General features: G+C 39.0%; 3 protein-coding genes across 3 annotated transcripts; 1 reads left to right on the plus strand and 2 right to left on the minus strand.

The window, feature by feature from the left end:
* The first annotated feature begins 1,388 nt into the window (after positions 1-1,388).
* LOC128195327 (uncharacterized) lies at positions 1,389-3,565 on the plus strand. Its single transcript, XM_052872587.1, has 6 exons — positions 1,389-1,489; positions 2,052-2,109; positions 2,187-2,319; positions 2,431-2,813; positions 2,909-3,043; positions 3,128-3,565. The coding sequence occupies exons 1-6, from the start codon at positions 1,389-1,391 to the stop codon at positions 3,563-3,565; spliced, it is 1,248 nt and encodes a 415-aa protein (XP_052728547.1).
* A 986-nt stretch (positions 3,566-4,551) lies between these two features.
* On the minus strand, positions 4,552-8,567 carry LOC128195328 (protein FAR1-RELATED SEQUENCE 5-like). Its single transcript, XM_052872588.1, has 5 exons — positions 6,414-8,567; positions 6,247-6,321; positions 5,128-5,266; positions 4,913-5,010; positions 4,552-4,827 (listed from the first exon to the last, which is right to left on the minus strand). The coding sequence occupies exons 1-5, from the start codon at positions 8,565-8,567 to the stop codon at positions 4,552-4,554; spliced, it is 2,742 nt and encodes a 913-aa protein (XP_052728548.1).
* A 7,098-nt stretch (positions 8,568-15,665) lies between these two features.
* Positions 15,666-18,452, minus strand: LOC128195330 (uncharacterized). Its single transcript, XM_052872589.1, has 11 exons — positions 18,420-18,452; positions 17,979-18,334; positions 17,708-17,891; positions 17,495-17,620; positions 16,911-17,395; positions 16,736-16,817; positions 16,561-16,650; positions 16,354-16,476; positions 16,137-16,265; positions 16,003-16,071; positions 15,666-15,695 (listed from the first exon to the last, which is right to left on the minus strand). The coding sequence occupies exons 1-11, from the start codon at positions 18,450-18,452 to the stop codon at positions 15,666-15,668; spliced, it is 1,707 nt and encodes a 568-aa protein (XP_052728549.1).
* Positions 18,453-19,210: the final 758 nt, after the last annotated feature.

Genomic DNA, 19,210 nt, shown 5'->3' on the forward strand with positions numbered 1-19,210 from the left:
ATTTCAGTACAAATATGAGGAGCTTTCATGGGTTTTAACCTTATTATTCTGAAATCACTATAATAGGGTCTAACATGATGATATAAACCTCTAGGTTATTTGTTTGTATTTAAAACACAAATGTATTTTGAAATTGTCTATGTACTATGTTAGTATTTTGAGGTTGTGAAAGGAAAGTTGATAGGATAAAAAAAATGTGGAGATAATAAAATATGAAAATAGTACTTGAAAGAAATGGATTTTATAGTTGTGTTAGTATTGTCTTACATCAAATGATAAAATACATGAATATTTATAAATTCATAGATTATTTTAGAAATTGTTATCCACTTATGTGGAATGCTCTCAATTTTTAAGCTATTTAGAATGTTCCTAATTTTTTTTTCATATCCTAGACTTTTATATATTCCTCTAAAATTTGCATTCACTTTAATACTACTATGTAAATTTGATAACTTCAAACATAGCATATAGTAATTCAAATATTAGTTTTGGTTTGTAAAAATATATGTAATTTGATATTTTGTTGGGCAGTTTTCAAATCAAATTTGTTTAGTTGTCATTTCATCTTAACTAAAAGTTAAATAATTTTTAATTTGAAAAACAGTCTTTAACTTAAGGAAAATGATACTCGAACAACCAAATTTGACAACATTTGGACACAGGACACGTGTCAGCGTCTGAGTGGTTGACGTTTTGGCTGGAAAAAGCTGCTGCGTTCTGAGGAAGTCTGATGAAACCTGCTTCCACGCCGACGTGGCGAGGACGGGCACGGGCAGTTTGGGTTGTGCGTTTCAAATTTGAATTTTATTTCCTCAATGCGCAGACAGAGAAGCGGGCGCGAACAACCAAAACGCGACTTGTGTGACCTAGACAGAGACACGAGAGAGTTGGAGAAAGGAGGGATCACGAGCGACAGAGAGACAGACCGAGTCCGCGCCGGAGTTCTGCCGTCCACTGTTGAAGGCCGTCTCGGAGAGATCGAACGCCTACAGCCCGTTCCATTTGACGGCGCCGCAGCTCCTTCGTCGAGCGCTCGACGCGAACACGGCAGCCTGTGTCGTCCGTTCCGGCCCTGTGACCAAGGGAGGCGTTGAAGGTATCGCATCGTCCCAGGTGGTGCCGTCCCTGTCCCGGAGTGCTGCCGGACGTTCGCCGGAGTCTCGCCGGAGTGTGGGCTGTCACACTTTTGTCCAAAAAGAGGGGTTTTCCGCCACGCGTCGTCTTCACTGAAGGTTGGTTTGCTTTTTGATTTTTCAGTGGAATTAATGTTGAATACATGGATCATGTTGTTATTGGATTGGATTTGGTGTTCTTCTGTTCGATTTTTTATACAAGTGTTCTGGTTAATCTTACACTGTTGCTGCAATTGTGTTCGATTCGTAGTCATGGTCCTAGTTGGCCTTGCTGTCAAAAAACCTGAACCCAATGACCCACTTCATTCGGGTTTGGTAGCAGTAATGTTGGTGAAGCAAGGGTCCTACAGAATGTATTTTTATGGGAGACGAATTTCTTAATAAAATGTTAAGAAATTGTTCCGAAATTACTTAGAAGTAGGTGAAATGTGGGAAAACAAACAAGCCACCCCACAAATTAGAGTGATGGACGTAGTTGGCCTTGGTGTGCAAAAACTGGAACCCAGGTACCCATTTATTTTGCCTGAGGTACCAGTCCTGTTCCTGTACCATGAGTGGTTGAAAATGTTGTTTTGTGTGGCACAAATATGTTAAAAAAATGTTATCCTGAGTGTTCCCAGATTGCTTAGAAGTAGGTGAAATGTGGGAAAACAAACAAGCCACCCCACAAATCATTGAATGTGGAAGTTGTTGGCCGTTGTGAGCAAAAACTGTCACCCAGGTACCCAGTTCTGTTCCTGTAGCATGATTGTTTGAAAATGTTGTTTTATGTGGCACGAATTATATGCATTCATAAATGAGAATTATATTTTGTTGTGTTTTAACATATGTTGACAATGTTTGTTATGATTTCCAATTTATTGTTTTAGTTCATTGTGTTGGTGTAATGTAATTTAAGTTTTTGTGTTGTTGTAGTGTGATGGAGGAAGAACGTGGTGAACAAAGTGACAAAGGAAGTGATAGAACGAGGAAGGTACGTACGATTGTATTTGATTTGCATACATATGTGGTTTGACTGTATATAATTAGTAAGCATGACTTCCTATGCAGTTAGTGTTCAGACACTACTGCAGAAGCAAGATGATAGGTGTTTTGAACGAACGGTTGACTATTGAGCAAAAGGGATACATTGAGAAGAGTGTTTTTGGTTGGTTGTTATACTTCCCAAGTTCTATTAAGATAGGTAGGAATTTGTTATCTAAGTTATGTGGTGAATGGGTAGATAGCATGAGTGGGTTTTATTTTGGGGGCAAAATTATTAAGTTTACCGAATTTGATGTGTGTCTGTCGTTAGGGTTGCCTGTTGTTGGTGAAGCGATAGATTTAAATAAAGTTGGGCATCGTAGTGTTTGTAGGGAGTACTTCCCTAAGGGGAAAGTGGATGTCCGGATGGTATATGAGTTTTTGTTAGAGGAACATCAAAATTTTCCAATAGAACATTTTTGCAGCTTGTATATATTGGTAGGCATATCAGAGTTCTTGGTTCCGAATCGAAGTGGAGTAGTATTCCCAATCATATTTGACCTTGTTTCGGAGTTTGGGAGTGTGGCTAAGTACAATTGGGGCAGTTTATTTTTTCAGTACTTTGTTGAAAGTGTGTGTGGTGCTTCAACAACAATGAAGAATGAAACAACCAAAAGCCATATTCATGTTCAAGGATGTGCTTACCTGTTGCAGGTACGTGTTTGTTATGTAATTGTTAGTGAAAGACAATCATTGTTTATTGTTTGAATAATTTTTATTGTCTTAGTTGATGGATTAAACATTTGCAGGTATGGTTTTGTCACCATTTTGTGACATCGAAGTCCATTTACAGTACACGGGTAACAAAATTCCCAAGGTTGTTGAACTGGATTGATATCAATATTGGGGATAAGTTTATGAAAAGTGCTTTGGCAAAGGGATCGGTGAGTAGTTGTTGATTACAGGAAGGTGCAAAGTTATTTATGATTTGTGTTATTATGAAACAAAAATTGTTAATGACATTGCAGGTTGTTATTGATGTTGGTGTGTCCAAAGAGGAGCTTTGTTATGGTATGGTGAAAGACGCTTGTGAGAAATTTGGTATTCCATTTAAGAAGCAAAATAGAGGAGATAAGGAAAAATTACTTTTTGTTGTAGAAGAACAAACACGGGTAATCGCGGACATGCAAAGTAGTCTTAACGATTTAAGAAAGTTGGTTCAAGGAAAAAATGAAGATAAGAATGAAGAATTTGTGGAAGAACCGCTGTGGGGACGTGAACATGGTTGTCAAAGTACACCGGTTCAGCATGACCAGCAAACCCCTGTGGTTGAACGTGGATTTCAAATGCAACAAAGCACAATGTATGATCGTATGAAAGCGCAACCCCGAATACGGGTTAAGAGTGTCGTAAAAAGAAGTCCTTATACTGCAGGTGTTAGAAGAAAAAAAGGAGTACCTGAATAAGTTGTATTACATTACGAATTTCAGTTTTAGATAATGTTATCATGTTTGGAATCATGTTGAAATAGTTGTTTTAATTTTGAAAACATTGGTAATTATGCCTATCAAAAACGTGTCGTAAACCCTAGGTTCCTTCTTTATTAACATTGGTACTATATTTACTACTATAATATCCTGAGGAGCGTCCCCCGAGTTTCCCGCTAATCGTACTGTCACTTGTCCAGGACGCTCGTCCTCCTTCCGCTCGTTCCACCGTTGCTGCTTCGACTCGCTGAGGACGCTCGTCGTCGGTTCTCGGTCAGGACGCTCGTCATACCCTTCCTGTTACCTCCAGTTGGTCAGGACGCTCGTCCTTGCTCGGCTCGCTCAGGACGGTCGTCCTTGCTCCGCTCGCTCAGGACGCTCGTCATTGCTCCGCTCGCTCAGGACGCTCGTCATTGCTCCGCTCGCTCAGGACGCTCGTCATTGCTCCGCTCGCTCAGGACGTTCGTCGTCGGTCCTCGCTCAGGCAGCTCCACTCGCTCAGGACGGTCGTACTCGCTTTCAAACGTTCGGCCACTGTCCTCTACCGTCCGGTCCCCTTCTCTCCCCCTCCTATATCTTCTTCTCTCGTAAACTCGCCAGGCCCTAACAGTTTTGATGTGTAAATGGTTAAGAAAATTATAGTAATAAACCTTTTGTTTGTTAGAATGTTTTAGTTCATGTTCCAAAATATTATTTACTTCTCAATATTTATCACTATGTTATTCAGTAAATGGGAAATGTTAGTGATCATTTTGACAACAAATGTTTTATTGCAATGGTTTTAATGAATTAATTAATTTATTCTTTTTTACCTTAACAAATGAAGTTAAGTCAAAATTATTGAAGTTGAAGTACATCAATTGTATGAAGACCATCGTGGTTGACAGAAATAAGTAATAATTGCATTTTCATTAGATCATAAAAATTCAAAGACAGTAACATGAATTCGTAATGTACATTATGGTTTACACTGAGATTGGATGTATCACAGTACAGGGACATCCATTAATATAAACTTCAACTAAAATGTCATTTCCAAGATTGTTAACCTCAAAGACTAGCACGTCTCCCTCCTTCAACCCATATTCCGTGCAAAATTCCTTCCATCCTTTGCCAAACTTTGTGGAATTGCGAGTGACAGACACCAAAACACTACACATGACGCCGTCCTTCTGTCCAAGGAGCATAATCTGTGTCAAGCCTTTGCTCCGGATAAGATTCCCAAATGCAATTTGCAAGTCCTGTGGCAGTAACAAAAATGAAGTAAATCACATTGTCCAATTTATGACAACTATATATTACAAAAAAAAATTAGTGAGGACGTACCAAATGACTTCCCCGTGCTTGTGATTTTGTCAACTTCACCGAAAACAATGACGTATCAGGATAATTGGTACCATCATAAATGAAGGATTCCCTACGCTCTTGGGAGCAAGCACCGAAATATATGGTGATATGGAAATTATTATTACCCACATAGTCGAAGCTTATGTGGGAATCGTTCAATCTTTCAGGGTATATGTTTCTCATTTCACCCTAACCATTAGTTATTCTTGGATTGACGGTATCCATGTTATAAGTCACCACATGCGTGTGACCATTGTTGTCGAGCAAGGACCATGTCGGTCCTAATTCATTTTGAAAGGCCGCAGCAAAGTGCCTATCAACGTACCCAATGTCCTGCACAAGTTTTTTCCAAGTATAAGGTCACTTTCATGAGAAGAAATTAATTAAGAAGAACATGCTTACCGAATGAGAAAAGTGGATGGATCCAAATTTCCACAACACTCGTAATGTTAGAGCGGAGGTTGAGGCAGCCATAACTTCAAATAGCAAAACCAATATGTTTGGCTGTTTCCATTTACCCAACCCTAAACCACAAATATATATACACAATGAAGAGGTTTCACGAAAAGTCAGAACAGTGCACCGTCAGACGTGTCCAATGAATTGGTAGATTAAATTAATTGGTTGGTTACAAGAACGTTGAATGGCATTGGGAGATGTGCAATTTCAGTCCGTTCCACGAAGCAGTAAATGTGTTGAACCGTTTCAACAACCATTTATTTCATAATAAATGAGTCGTTATAGTTTATGACGTGGTGGTTGGGGTACATTAAATAACGTGGTTGGGGTACATTAAATGGATAACAGAGGAATAAAAACCACATTAAGAACGAACGCTATTAACATTGACAACGAACGTTGTCGGAATAAGAATATTTCGTTAACGCACGTTTTGTAGTGGTCCGCGTAAGTGGAAGGTTGAACTGAAGAGTGGGTAGTGATTTAGCGGTCGGTCGTTGACGGTTGTTTGTTGACGCTCGTTCGTTGATGTTCGTTTTGGAGGACGTTCGGTGTCCATGGTTAGCGTTATGCGAATTCATGTGGACAGCGTTCGGTATTCAACAAACGTTTCGGTATTAAACATTCCTCAGTAACCATATTCATGAAAAATAAATGTAACCAAGTAATACATTAATGTTATTTATTTCAATGTAAGGACACACATAATATTGAACACCATATATACCCCAAAAAATAAGTTTAAACCCACAGTGCATGGGTTAAAGGTGTGTATAAGTATTTGGTGAAAAGTCATCATTGTGAACGATGTATTCTCCGGATGTCAATAAAGACATGAATTCTGATTGGGTGACTTGAGATTCAAACATATCCTCATTTGGAAGTTCCTGAACATTGTGGACGTCCGTTATGTCTTGGTTACTTGTATCCTGATATAAGAGTAGTAGTTAAGGTTTAAATCAATGAAGTTGATTACTAAGAAAGTACATCCAAACAAACGAAATGTGTGTCTGTTACTCACATTGGAATTCCTTGCATGTTTGGTTTTAGTAGCATGGGACTTTTTCTTTTTTGTAATTTTTTCAACTGTTGATTGCAACCTTTTTGTCCTGGGTCGGCCTTTGCGTTTGACAGCTACAAGACTGCGCACAAGTAAGCCGTCAATTTCAAAACTAGGTCGAACGTCTTCATTACAATGCAGACGTCCATCCATGTGAGAGGCATCATTGACCATCGACAATGTCGTTGATGTACATACACCCAAAGTTTTGGCTATACAGTTTAAATCCGACAGCAAGTTATCAGATGCAGTCTCAGAATCACAAGCAACCTCTGCGATGTCATAGAAACGCTTACACAAAGCTTGGTACCTTTGCATGTTACTGTCTTCAATGTTGTTGGTGTAAGATGCTTTAATGAGAGTATGTCTTCTACGGACGTTTTTGCTCCACCTACGCAAAACATATTTTGTTGGTACATTACGCACATCTTCCTGCCCTAGGACCAATAACGAATGTCTACATAAGATTCCCCTAAACTCAAATAGTTGGCAACTACAGTGAGTGTAGGTTGTCACAGGATCAAAGACTACTACATGAAATTTTGAACGACACTCACCCTCCCATATGACGTCTTCTTTAACAGTGTACCTAGTTATTGTACCTTCTTTTGTCATGTTTTTAATGAAGCAGTTCATGCGTGACCGAAATTCGTTTTGAACTTCCACAAATTTGGCCTGTGTGTACTCGGTTTGGTATTGTCTTTCAATAAGAGATTGAGATCCGCATGGTAGAGTCGTATTCATTGAAGAAAAATCGGCCTCAAGTTCTTTTTGCGCTTTTTGTCGTAGGGCGTTATTGTACTGGTGCACAAATTGTTGAAGTGTTGTACTTGAATTTATGAATCCATCAAAGAATGCATTCATGCCCTCACTTCGTTGGGTAGTTGACATTCCCGCCCAAAATTGATGTTTCATATAACAAGGAACCCATCGTTGTCTATCTGCATACAATGAATTTAGCCAATCATTATTCTCTAACCCTTGACATGACATCAAATTTGCCCAGCCTAACTCAAAGTCTTCATAACTGACTGTGTCATACACAAGCCTCTTAAGTTCACTTTTGATTGGTTTATAGCATTTGTAGCCTTGCAACTTCTCAGGTATTTTTTTCATTATGTGCCACAAGCACCAACGGTGTTTTGTGTTTGGAAACACAAGATTTATGGCATTGGACATTGCCTTGCATTGATCAGTCACGATACCTTCAGGAGCCTTGTTTGACATACATCTAAGCCAAGTTGAAAATAACCATGTGAATGTCCTAGTGTCCTCTGCAGAAATCAAAGCACAACCCAGTAATACTGAATGACCATGATGATTAACACCAACAAATGGTTCAAATGGCATATCATATTTGTTTGTTAGGTAGGTTGTGTCAAACGACACAACATCACCAAAATCTACACATGGTGCGCGACTTCGTGCATCGGCCCAAAAGACACTGCTTATTCGATTGTCGTCGTCCATTTCCATATCATAGAAAAAATCATTGTTTAATTCTCTCATTCTTGAAAAATATCTTAAAAGTGTTTGGCCATCACCTTCCTTACAAAGATCTCTTCTCTGCTGTCCAATGTAATTACGGGCATCACGTTCCACGAATTGCATATTTTCAAACCCACCGGCCTCATTCACCAAAGATATGAAACTTTTGTTAATGCGAACACCAGAATTATCATTCATATTAAGGGTGTGCTTCGCATGCATATTAATTCTTCGATTACCACGTATAAGGTTGGAGTTATTTGGACACATGTCATGGCTGTGTTCAATAACAACTATTCTGACCTGCCATCTTCCTTCTTTCATAACAACAGTTATTCCAGCTGGACATTGGTTTTTCTGAGTTGGCTGGGTTTTCCATTCTGGAGCAATGGAAGTTAGGTACTTCCCTTCCCTAGAGCAAACTAATTTAAGGAAGATTAAGTCGTTGTTCTTATTTCTCCTAGAAGTCCTTATCCGAACACCAAAACCACTCCTCACAGCATAGTCAGTGTAAAAACTTTTAACCTCTTCAATTGTATCAAACCACATATGAATTTTAGGGACAATATCGTTCACATTCTGATTCGAATCGTTGTTCACCGCACAAGGTACTTCTTCACACGCCATAATACGTGACAAACACATTCAAAAGCAACGCCTAGTCCAACATCACATGGACGTCAAAGGTCAATGAAATCAATCATTAAAACTTCAGAACAACATATTTCATATTCCGGCACCACTAATGTTCATGCCCACACTTTCTGATAACGAAAAATTTGTTGTATTTGTAACTTTCAAACAATATTGTAACAAAAGCCAATATTTTTCTTTGTTCAATCAACCAGAAAATAATTGTTCAATACAAGGCATAACATTTGAAAACAGTAAAACATTAACTTACTAAGAGAAGGAACGTCCTTTCACAACCGCTTCAATAAATGGCCTTCAATATCCCACCAAGGTCCAACGGCCAAGCTCCTGGGGATTAAATGCTCTTCAATGTCTGAACAACTTCCTGGGATTAAATGCTCTTCAATGTCTTACCAACTTCATACACGGAAGCTGTTGCTTTCGGCCATACACTGTAATTCTTGAATGACAAAAGGCCGGGTTTATTTCGCTTTATACTGCATTAAATGGAAGTTGGTGGATGGGCGGGAAACTCCATCGGCTGGAACGCCTACACATTAATTGCATGACAAGCCAATTAAGGGTTTTAGCTGGACAAACGTCATTTCAAAATAGGAATATAATATTATTATATCATTATTCAATTGTTAATTTATCCCTACGTCAGTTGTGTGAAAAAGGTTTGAAGTGTAATTATGACGATTTAAGTCAATATTATAATATTATATTCTTCTATATAATACAGCTTTCGATTTCCTATTGGCATACCTCTTCAAAGTAGTTTCGACGTCAGGTACAGTTGCTGATCCTTTAACTACAAGTTTATTGTTTTCCCGTTGGGCCATGCATAACCTAATTCGTTTTCAACGATGCAGTTTGAAAGAATGGAGCCATGGGAGGGACTTGATATAGACGACAGTGATCTCAAAGCATTCTTAAAAAAGTGCAACTCAACTGCAACGTTGATACCAGGACCTGCTGGAAATGTACAAGCGGCCATGCTAAACAGGCAAACAGATGAACCTAAGTCAACACAGGAATTTGTTAATGACATTGCAACGACAACATTTGATCGAGATTTCAAATCTAATCCTTGGATATGGGCTGAGAAGTTCATTAAACACCATGGTGAACTTTTTCATAATCAGTGGACACGGTTATATAGTTTAAATGTTTAATGTTTTGAATAAGAATGGTATGATATTGTTTGCAGGACTTGTACAAGATGGAAACATTAACAATGTCACCCAGCTAGAACGCGTTAAGTCAATGCATGTCTGATACGGGTCGCACCACATACAAATTTGATTGCACAATTAAGAATGCAGCATAGCTAGGATGTGACTCCTAGGTCGTCTCTCAAGGACCAAATTGCGGTTCAAGTCTTGAATCAAACAAGTATTAGGGGGGTTTGAAAATGTTTTTTTTTTTTTGGTTGGAGATAAATTAAAAAAAATCAAAATAAAATTCAAAACAGTAAAATGAAATTAACACAATGAAAATGAATTTGGAATAGTAAAAATTCAAACAAAAATGGAATAGGAAATGTTCCCTTTCACCCATGTTAGCCGTGACACTTCTTCATACTTCCCATACTTCATATGAAATGAAAAGCTAATAAAATATTCAAAATGGTTTTCAATTCATACACGTAACCACTCCACATTCTCATCCAAAAGAATTCTCCCTTCTACTCTTAAGCAATTCCCGAGCACACCAACCAGCACCTATGCATGTGCTTCATTTTCGAAAGCATATGAATAAAACTTCTTCTCTCCAAATTATCACCGTACACCTACCACACCTAATCACTTCTTCATTCTCAAACAAGAAAAACAATTCTCTTTTCTTCTAACCGTGAATCACCACTTCCACTACCTACTCCCATCAAATCAACAAGCTCCTTACTTAAATCAAGAACCATTCTCTTTTCTCCCATTCTTCCAGCAACCGTGACACTTCCAAACTCCCAATTAATCCCTATCTTCTTCTTTTTTTAATCCATCACCGCATAAGCCATTCCTTCCAGACAACTCTCTTTTTTATTTTAATAAAATGAAATGAGCTTCTTCATTCATGACCACTCACTGTCACCGTTCTACTCTTCAACATATTAGAAAAAGCAAAGACTTATTCCTCCCTAAAGGCAATTAAACAAATATATACCCAGCAAATATTGATTGAGACCGTGCATGCAGCGATAAGGCTCATGAAATAAATAAAGAAGCAACAAGCAAGCATTTAAATACAATTCTCAGTGGAGATGATATTGAATAAAAACGTTAACAATGAAGGAACAAAGCTTCTTCCATCAATGCTTTTCAATATGTAGAGAATAACAAAATGATTCTTGGTTCAAGCATTAAGATACAAGAAAAACCTATTCAAGCTAAGCTCCATTCCTTGCTTACTGGACACTGTGCTCAATGAAAGCTCAACCAAAAGCTCCTCTCTGTGCCAGCTAAACGCATCCTCCTCTCATTGCCCTTCACCCATTTTCTTTTTCTGCAGAGAACTCCAGCCAGCACCGTGGCGTCCAGAACAGCAAATCCAGAACCTCCAGCCCCTCCAAGAAAAACGTTCACAGTCAACAATTCAAAAACCCAGAGTGTGTGTAGCCGTGAGTTCTGTAACTAAAAGTAGTATATCAGACTCCAAGTAGCCTCCCCCTAAAATTACAGACCGAGAGAGAGAGAGAGCCCCTGAAAAACTCTATGCTCCTCCTTTTTAATCTCCTCCTCCCTTTTCTTTTCAGAACCTCTCATGGCCCTGTGTTTCCCACCAGTTCAGCTTTTTTCCAGCTCATGGCCGTTGGATTTTTTTGGTTATTTCCTGACATTGGTGAATAATTCTTTCCCTTTTTCAGCCTTTGGACTTACTCATGTGTGAGTACTGGACCGTGAATACAAGCCAAGCCAAGAATGCAACATCTTTACATGTTGGAAGTGTACCTTGCAGATGCAGTAAGAATACACCTAAGCCATCCATGCTGGTCGTGAATTTTTCCAAGGCATCCCCTAAGTGCCAAAAGTGAAACCTTGAGTGGAGAATGTTCAGAATAAAACCAAGTGGTGGCCCCCTTTGATTCCAAACGCATGTAATGTTTTGGTGTGTGCCAACGTGAATGCTTCATGGGGTCATGTATTTTAATTTCCAATCCATGTTTGAGAAAACCGTGAACACTCCACTTGATGCTACTTCCATTTTCCATTTTGCAGTTTCAAACGAGAGATGGTGAAGTGTTGCTTCCAGCCGTGATCTCCCTTGGCTGTTGTTTGCTCTTTGCTAAGTGGTGGCTCCCAAGTGATGTGCTTGACAAAGTGAACTTACACTTGTTATGGGTTGTGATGTGTTGTCAGGTGAATGACCGTGACTTCTCCAAGACCTCTTGTCTTCTAGCTAAAAGAGAAATAGATTCCATTTTGTGATGTTTTGGTGTGTGTCAATGTGAGTCTTCTTTTCAGAATTCAGAAGTATGGCCGTGAGCTCTTTTTATGCTTTCCTTGGAGAATAGTTTGCTACCAATTACCATTCCTCTCAAACCGTGAGCACACAATAAGTGGTGGTTCCCACTTTAATTCTAACTTACTGATTGCTTTTCCAAATTGGCTCTAGGCCGTGTGCTTTTAATTGTGTAGATGTAGTAGCAAGCTAATGTTAAGTAGCAAAGCCATGATGGACCTCTCCAATCAGCACACCAAAACGTATTGCTTCCCTCCTAAATAGGCTTCTCTTTCAAAGCTAATGGGGCCATGTCTTCTATTTCTTAATGAAATGAGATTCCCTTTTCTTTTGGTTGATGTAGGCCGTGTGGAATGTGGACCTGTGAGATATAAGAATTCCAAATTAAATTTTTGCTTCTACAATCTCAAGAGAAAATATTTCATCAGTTATACGGATCAACACACAGAATAATTAAATGCAGTGTAGTTTCTTTTAAACACAGTGTAGAAGTGTTTATCTAAATGTCCAAATTTGTATTTCCAAAATTTTCCTTCAATTGCTAATGCAAACAATTAACTCAGATAACTCAAATTAACTGAAATTAGAATTTCTGATAAAATCAAGCTCATTCAGCAAATACGGAAAAATATCGGACATTTTAGCACAATTCCCTGATTAAATTTGGTACAATAAGCTAAGTGAAATGTAGAAAATATTGATTCATCAATGTCCTTCTGTTTGTAGCATGCATTGTTAAAGAGTGCAACCCAAATGGATTGGGTGACATGAAAATTGTTGTCAAGGTCTACGACTAACAGGATTGAACTACCACACTCTCTACATTGTTAACTTTGTTAAAAGCGTGGTATGTTAACTTCTTTGGTTTTTCTTCCTAACAGGATCAAAGTATCTCATTGTCTGCTTCGGTTCACAACAAAGTCCTTCTGCATCCAGAGTTTGGGCCCGATATAGGAGTTGGTGCTGTGTTATTATTGCAAAGTGTAAACCTACTACAACTTCTAATTATAACCTTTAAGAATCATGGACCACGTGAACTTATTCGTTGTTTTAAAATGTTATACATGTCTTTACGCACAGGTTGGTGCATTGAGTCCTTTTGGCAGGATTTACTATTTGAATATAACAGTCCGGAACGTTGTTAAGGTAATATGGTAAACTCATAAGTAAATCTTAATTATTTTGTTGTTTACGTACGGGCGTCGTATTGTTAAATTGATTTTAACCAATGTGTAGGTCTTCAAAGCTGACATAGGTCCTCCAACTGAGGAACTACTTAACGCTTCATCAAGACCTGTGATTCGACCCAACCCATGTGCCGAACACAACAACAAAGACAAAGATGTTGGTCCATCTGAAAAGGCTGGTCCTTCTCGCTCTAATAATAAAACAACAACCACCATGGAAGATTGATGAGCGTTTACAAATTGACTTTATGTTTGTATTTCAAGCATTAATTAACATAAATATTAGTTATGTTTTGTAACGTACTGTATGCACTTATTTCAATATCAATGAAGGTTACCTATTCACAATTGAAAAAAATGAATAACCATAATTTACGTTCGACATCATTGGCACCCACCTTACCTACCCTTGCTTTGCTTTCAGCATTTGCTATTGGATCCATCCGACATCGTTCATGTCAAACAAATTGAGCTGAATTCATATCTAGAAGGCCTGTATGCAAGGACAACATACCCAACAACCAAGTCGTCCGTCCTAATCATCCCACAAAACCCCACTTCATCAAACGAAATAGACGACATACTAAGGAAACTTGTTAGTCCCTGATGCGAACGTTTTCTTGTTAAACATTTACGCACATTCTGTTTTCCGTCATGCTGTTTTCATTAAAGTTTGGCTAATGTGTTCGACTTCTACGTAATTTCGAAACAATTTTTTAATCATCTCCACTGGTATCAATGGGTAAATTAGTGGGTACTTAAGTTTCACTTTTTGCACAGACATGCCAACTTCGTAGACCACAGTCATGAATGGGTAAATAAGTGGGTGCCTAATGTCCTCACATATCATTCGTTGTGTTTGTCATGAATTTGGAAACCATTATTTCTTAATTTAATAACAAATTCATGCCACTGGAAGCTCAATTGCTAACGCTTATATTGCACCACCAGAACGGGTACCACAGGGTAAATAAGTAGGGACTTACGTATATGTTTTTGCACAGAAAGGTCAACTTCGTAGACCACAGTCATGAACGGGTGCCTGATGTCCTCACATATCATTCCTTCTGTTTGTCATGAATTTGGAAACAATTATTTCTTAATTTCCATATGAAATTTGTGCCACTGGAAGCTCAATTGCTAACGCTTATACTGCACCACCAGAACGGGTACCACAGGGTAAATAAGTGGGGACTTACGTATATGTTTTTGCACAGAAAGGTCAACTTCGTAGACCACAGTCATGAACGGGTGCCTGATGTCCTCACATATCATTCCTTCTGTTTGTCATGAATTTGGAAACAATTATTTCTTAATTTCCATATGAAATTTGTGCCACTGGAAGCTCAATTGCTAACGCTTATACTGCACCACCAGAACGGGTACCACACGGTAAATAAGTGGGGACTTACGTATATGTTTTTGCACAGAAAGGTCAACTTCGTAGACCACAGTCATTTACGGGTGCCTGATGTCCTCACATATCATTCCTTCTGTTTGTCATGAATTTCGAAACAATTATTTCTTAATTGATTAAGAAATTTGTGCCATTGGAAGCTCAATTGCTAGCGCTTATACTGAACCACTAGAACGGGTACCACAAGGTACAGAAGTGGGGACTTAGATATAACTTTTTGCACAGAAAGGTCAACTGCGTACAACACATTCATTTACGGGTGCCTAATGTGGTGTTGCTCCGCTCGTTCAGCCCTTCTTGCTTCCACTCCCTCAGGACGCTCCTCCTCGGTCGTCGCTGAGGACACTCGTTCAGCCCTTCTGCTACCTCCACTCGCTCAAGACGGTCGTCCTCGGTCGTCGCTGAGGACGGTCGTCCGCACTCCTTGTTACCTCCACTCGCTCAGGACGCTCGTCCTCGGTCGTCGCTCAGGACGCTCGTCCGCACTCCTTGTTACCTCCACTCGCTGAGGACGCTCGTCCTCGCTCCGCTCGCTCAACTGTGTTTGTCCTCCCCTTCTCGTTCGTTCATCGTGCTCCTCCCTTTCAATTGGGCAGGCCCTAACATTCTCCCTCATTGCTTGTGTTTGTCATTCACTTGGATACAATGATTAGTCATTTTATTAACAAAAGCGTCCCACACCAACCTCAATTGGTAACGGTCCAGCTGTAGGACCACAACTGTTACGAAAGTCAAAATAAGTCCTTACTTTGGCATAATTCTTTGGACACACAGGACCAATACGTACCTGGATAAAACGTTTTGCACGTCAAAGTCAAATAAGTTCAAATCACTTAATTTGAACTACCAAATATATTTCCTTCTCAAAATTTTCAAATTTCAGATTGGATGTGCAACCAATACATAAATGAAAATGTATCAACAACTGTTCAAACATCATTAATCCCCTACATTCTACAACATGCCTAAATCTTTCAAGACTTCATTCCTCCGGACGTTGTCCACATCCAAAATCCATTCACATACCTAATGCTCCCTAACTTGTTGTAGTTCTTCCTGCCAACACAATAATGCACAAAACATTAATCCAATGCAACATTTTTATCAACCACGCACAACATAGAAATATAGACAGCTTACAGTTGTGTAATTGGGCATTGTCTTTCTTTCATATTTGTCAATGCCATCCCACAACTCCATAATTTTCAAAACAATTACTCCTCAATCAAAACTACATCAAAACAAGTCCAACAACGTCACTATCATATTTAACATATGAATTATACAATAAAATATTATACTTCAAAAAATGAAAATTACAAACATACTTGTTTGGTTGGATTAGAGTATGCAATTGTTGTACCTCCAATGATGGTTTGTTCTCTTCCGCACAATTGAACAAATGTCCAAAAAGCAATGCAAGATTATGTGCCTGGAAACAACAAACTTCCCTTATAAATTTGGAATCACAAAGTAAACATCAATTACTATACATACAATGACATTGTCAATCTTTTGTCGTTCCTTTCTTTTGTGCCCAAAAGAGTCCAGTGCAAACATTTCCAATGATGGAATCTTCACAGCGTAGCACCACCAATGGCCGTCATGGATAATTGGGACAAACAACTACAACAAAAATAATATCACACCATCAACTACTACTAACCAAAAACATACTCTCCAAATAACTTAAATGAAATGTAATTGCACTAACAAATTCGGCATTAACAATGTCATCAAATCCGATGATATTAGACTGGAAGTAGTGAGAGTAGTCATTCAATGTCCAAACTTTCCGATTACTCTTTCTCTTTCTTGACTCAATTAAAACATGGGTCTGCAAGGAAGTCACACGGTTAGCTTTTCATTTCTCATGTTAATAGATTATTAGGAGCATAAAACAACTAATATTTTAACCTACCGCATATAATGGACTAAAACATATCCTTTTCACTACTCCAGTGGTCCTTCTTTCAAAGAACATGAACACTGATGTGGCAAACAAAATCCCCTACAGAACCAACAACTTCTTAATACTATACAATTCAAATCACATAAAATAAATCATAAATTCACACATCAAATTTCAGTATTACCGTGTTGCCAACTTGCATCCTAGGTCCAAAAGAATAACAGTCTTTGGTTCCAAATGTTTGACCGGAAATTTCAGAAACAACCCTTGAAACAAAAATATGACATAAGTCAACATGTTTCATCATCACACTATTAATAAATGGAATTTAAGAATTGTCAAAGTGAGAAATTCATTACCTCCAAGGAAGTTTAAACGGAATCACCATGTTGTACAACTGTGTTCGATCTACATTCAATAAATTATCATCATCAGTGTCATCATGTAGTGGCACAGTGCTTACAACAGGTCCAATATCCATAACGTCCTCAATGTCATCCTTCAGTCCTGAGCAACAACCACCCACATCACTATACGTGAATGTTTGAAAACATTGCCCTGCCCCACCATGACCATGAACATCACCATCCTCTTCTTTACCTAAATTCCCTTTCTCATAATCTTCCTTCCCAACACCGACCAATGTAGCCAAACTTCTTAAATCTTTATCCATTGCAACCATTTTTCTTTGGTTGTCTTCAATTTTCTTCATGAGCACTTGTTCCCAACTTAACCCTAAGTGATCTCCATCATCTTCCGCTATTGACCCTTCCTCCAAATGAAGGGCCGCACAAATCATTGAGTTTTGACGGTCCTCGTCCCGCAAAAACCACTCCCAACATATCTATAAACATCCTTATGTAAGTAATCATTTAATAACAAAAATACACAATTCATGTACTACATATCAAAAAATTGTCAATTAAAATAACACCTAACTTACCTCTTTCCGTTTAAACATTTCCTCTATTTTGTTACACCTTAACTTAAGCGAACGCCAATTCATTATTCGCGGGAAGACAATGTCATGTGCACCGTCCGCTAAACCCAAACGTTCGACCGCCCATAGCTAAAAAAAAAATATTCACCAAAACATTAATCATATAATAAACAAATTATGCCCACATCAAACGTAATAAAATATTGAATTTCTTACCTGCAACACGGCAACATTCCCACTAAGACCGAGGTCCCTTATGTGACCTTGCCTTATCTTCCTTGAAGCATTTCCTAAACTATTTAGGACAAATGTGTGCACAGCTTTTGCCCAATTATATTGGTACAAATTATCAATGTTATCTAATACTCTAAAAGGCATGTTACTAACTGCCTTTGAATGTCTAGGAAAGTAGAAAACAATAAAACAAACTAAAATATACAAACGACATACACAATCAACATCCGTCTCATTATTTTCTATTAACAACTTTATCCTATTTATGACATCTTTTACAGTGAATGACTTTGACGAAAATTCATGACAAACAACAGCATCAAAGTCATCATCAAAATTTACATCTAAACCCCCAACACCCAACCCTAAACCCATGCAAACATCGCCTACTGTAAATGGTACCATTGTTTGCTTCAAAACAAAAGATGAGTTGCGGCTAACCCAACGTCTAACCATTTCCTTCAACAAAGGACTGCAAAAGTCAATTGGACCGTTCATATAAACACACCACTTGAACGGAGTCATTTCGATCCGTGTCCTATGACTGTCGCGTAGTATGGAATTAAGGTCCACTATCGGTTTTGTGTCACTCCATGCCCGCAACCGCAACTACAATTCATTTTCAAACAATTAAAACCATTATACCCTGTTTTGAAAGAAAGGTTAAACTTTTCGTATTGTTAAATTTACTTACATTCTTGTAACCTTCTTCGTTATTGAAATCCATGACTACGAATCGAACACAATTACAGCAACAGTGTAAGATTAACCAGAACACTTGTATAAAAAATCGAACAGAAGAACACCAAATCCAATCCAATAACAACATGATCCATGTATTCAACATTAATTCCACTGAAAAATCAAAAAGCAAACCAACCTTCAGTGAAGACGACGCGTGGCGGAAAACCCCTCTTTTTGGACAAAAGTGTGACAGCCCACACTCCGGCGAGACTCCGGCGAACGTCCGGCGGCACTCCGGGACAGAGACGGCACCACCTGGGATGATGTGATACCTTCAACGCCTCCCTTGGTCGCAGGGCCGGAACGGACGACACAGGCTGCCGTGTTCGCGTCGAGAGCTCGACGAAGGAGCTGCGGCGCCGTCAAATGGAACGGGCTGTAGGCGTTCGATCTCTCCGAGACGGCCTTCAACAGTGGACGGCGGCACTCCAGCGCGGACTTGGTCTGTCTCTTTGTCGCTCGTGATCCCTCCTTTCTCCAACTCTCTCGTGTCTCTGTCTAGGTCACACAAGTCGCGTTTTGGTTGTTCACGCCCGCTTCTCTGTCTGCGCATTGAGGAAATAAAATTCAAATTTGAAACACACAACCCAAACTGCCTGTGCCCGTCCTCGCCACGTCGGCGTGGAAGCAGGTTTCATCAGACTTCCTCAGAACGCAGCAGCTTTTTCCAGCCAAAACGTCAACCGCTCAGACGCTGACACGTGTCCTGTGTCCAAATGTTGTCAAATTTGGTTGTTCGAG

This window comes from Vigna angularis, chromosome 2 (genome assembly GCF_016808095.1).
Source record: "Vigna angularis cultivar LongXiaoDou No.4 chromosome 2, ASM1680809v1, whole genome shotgun sequence".
Classification (NCBI taxonomy): Eukaryota; Viridiplantae; Streptophyta; class Magnoliopsida; order Fabales; family Fabaceae; genus Vigna; species Vigna angularis.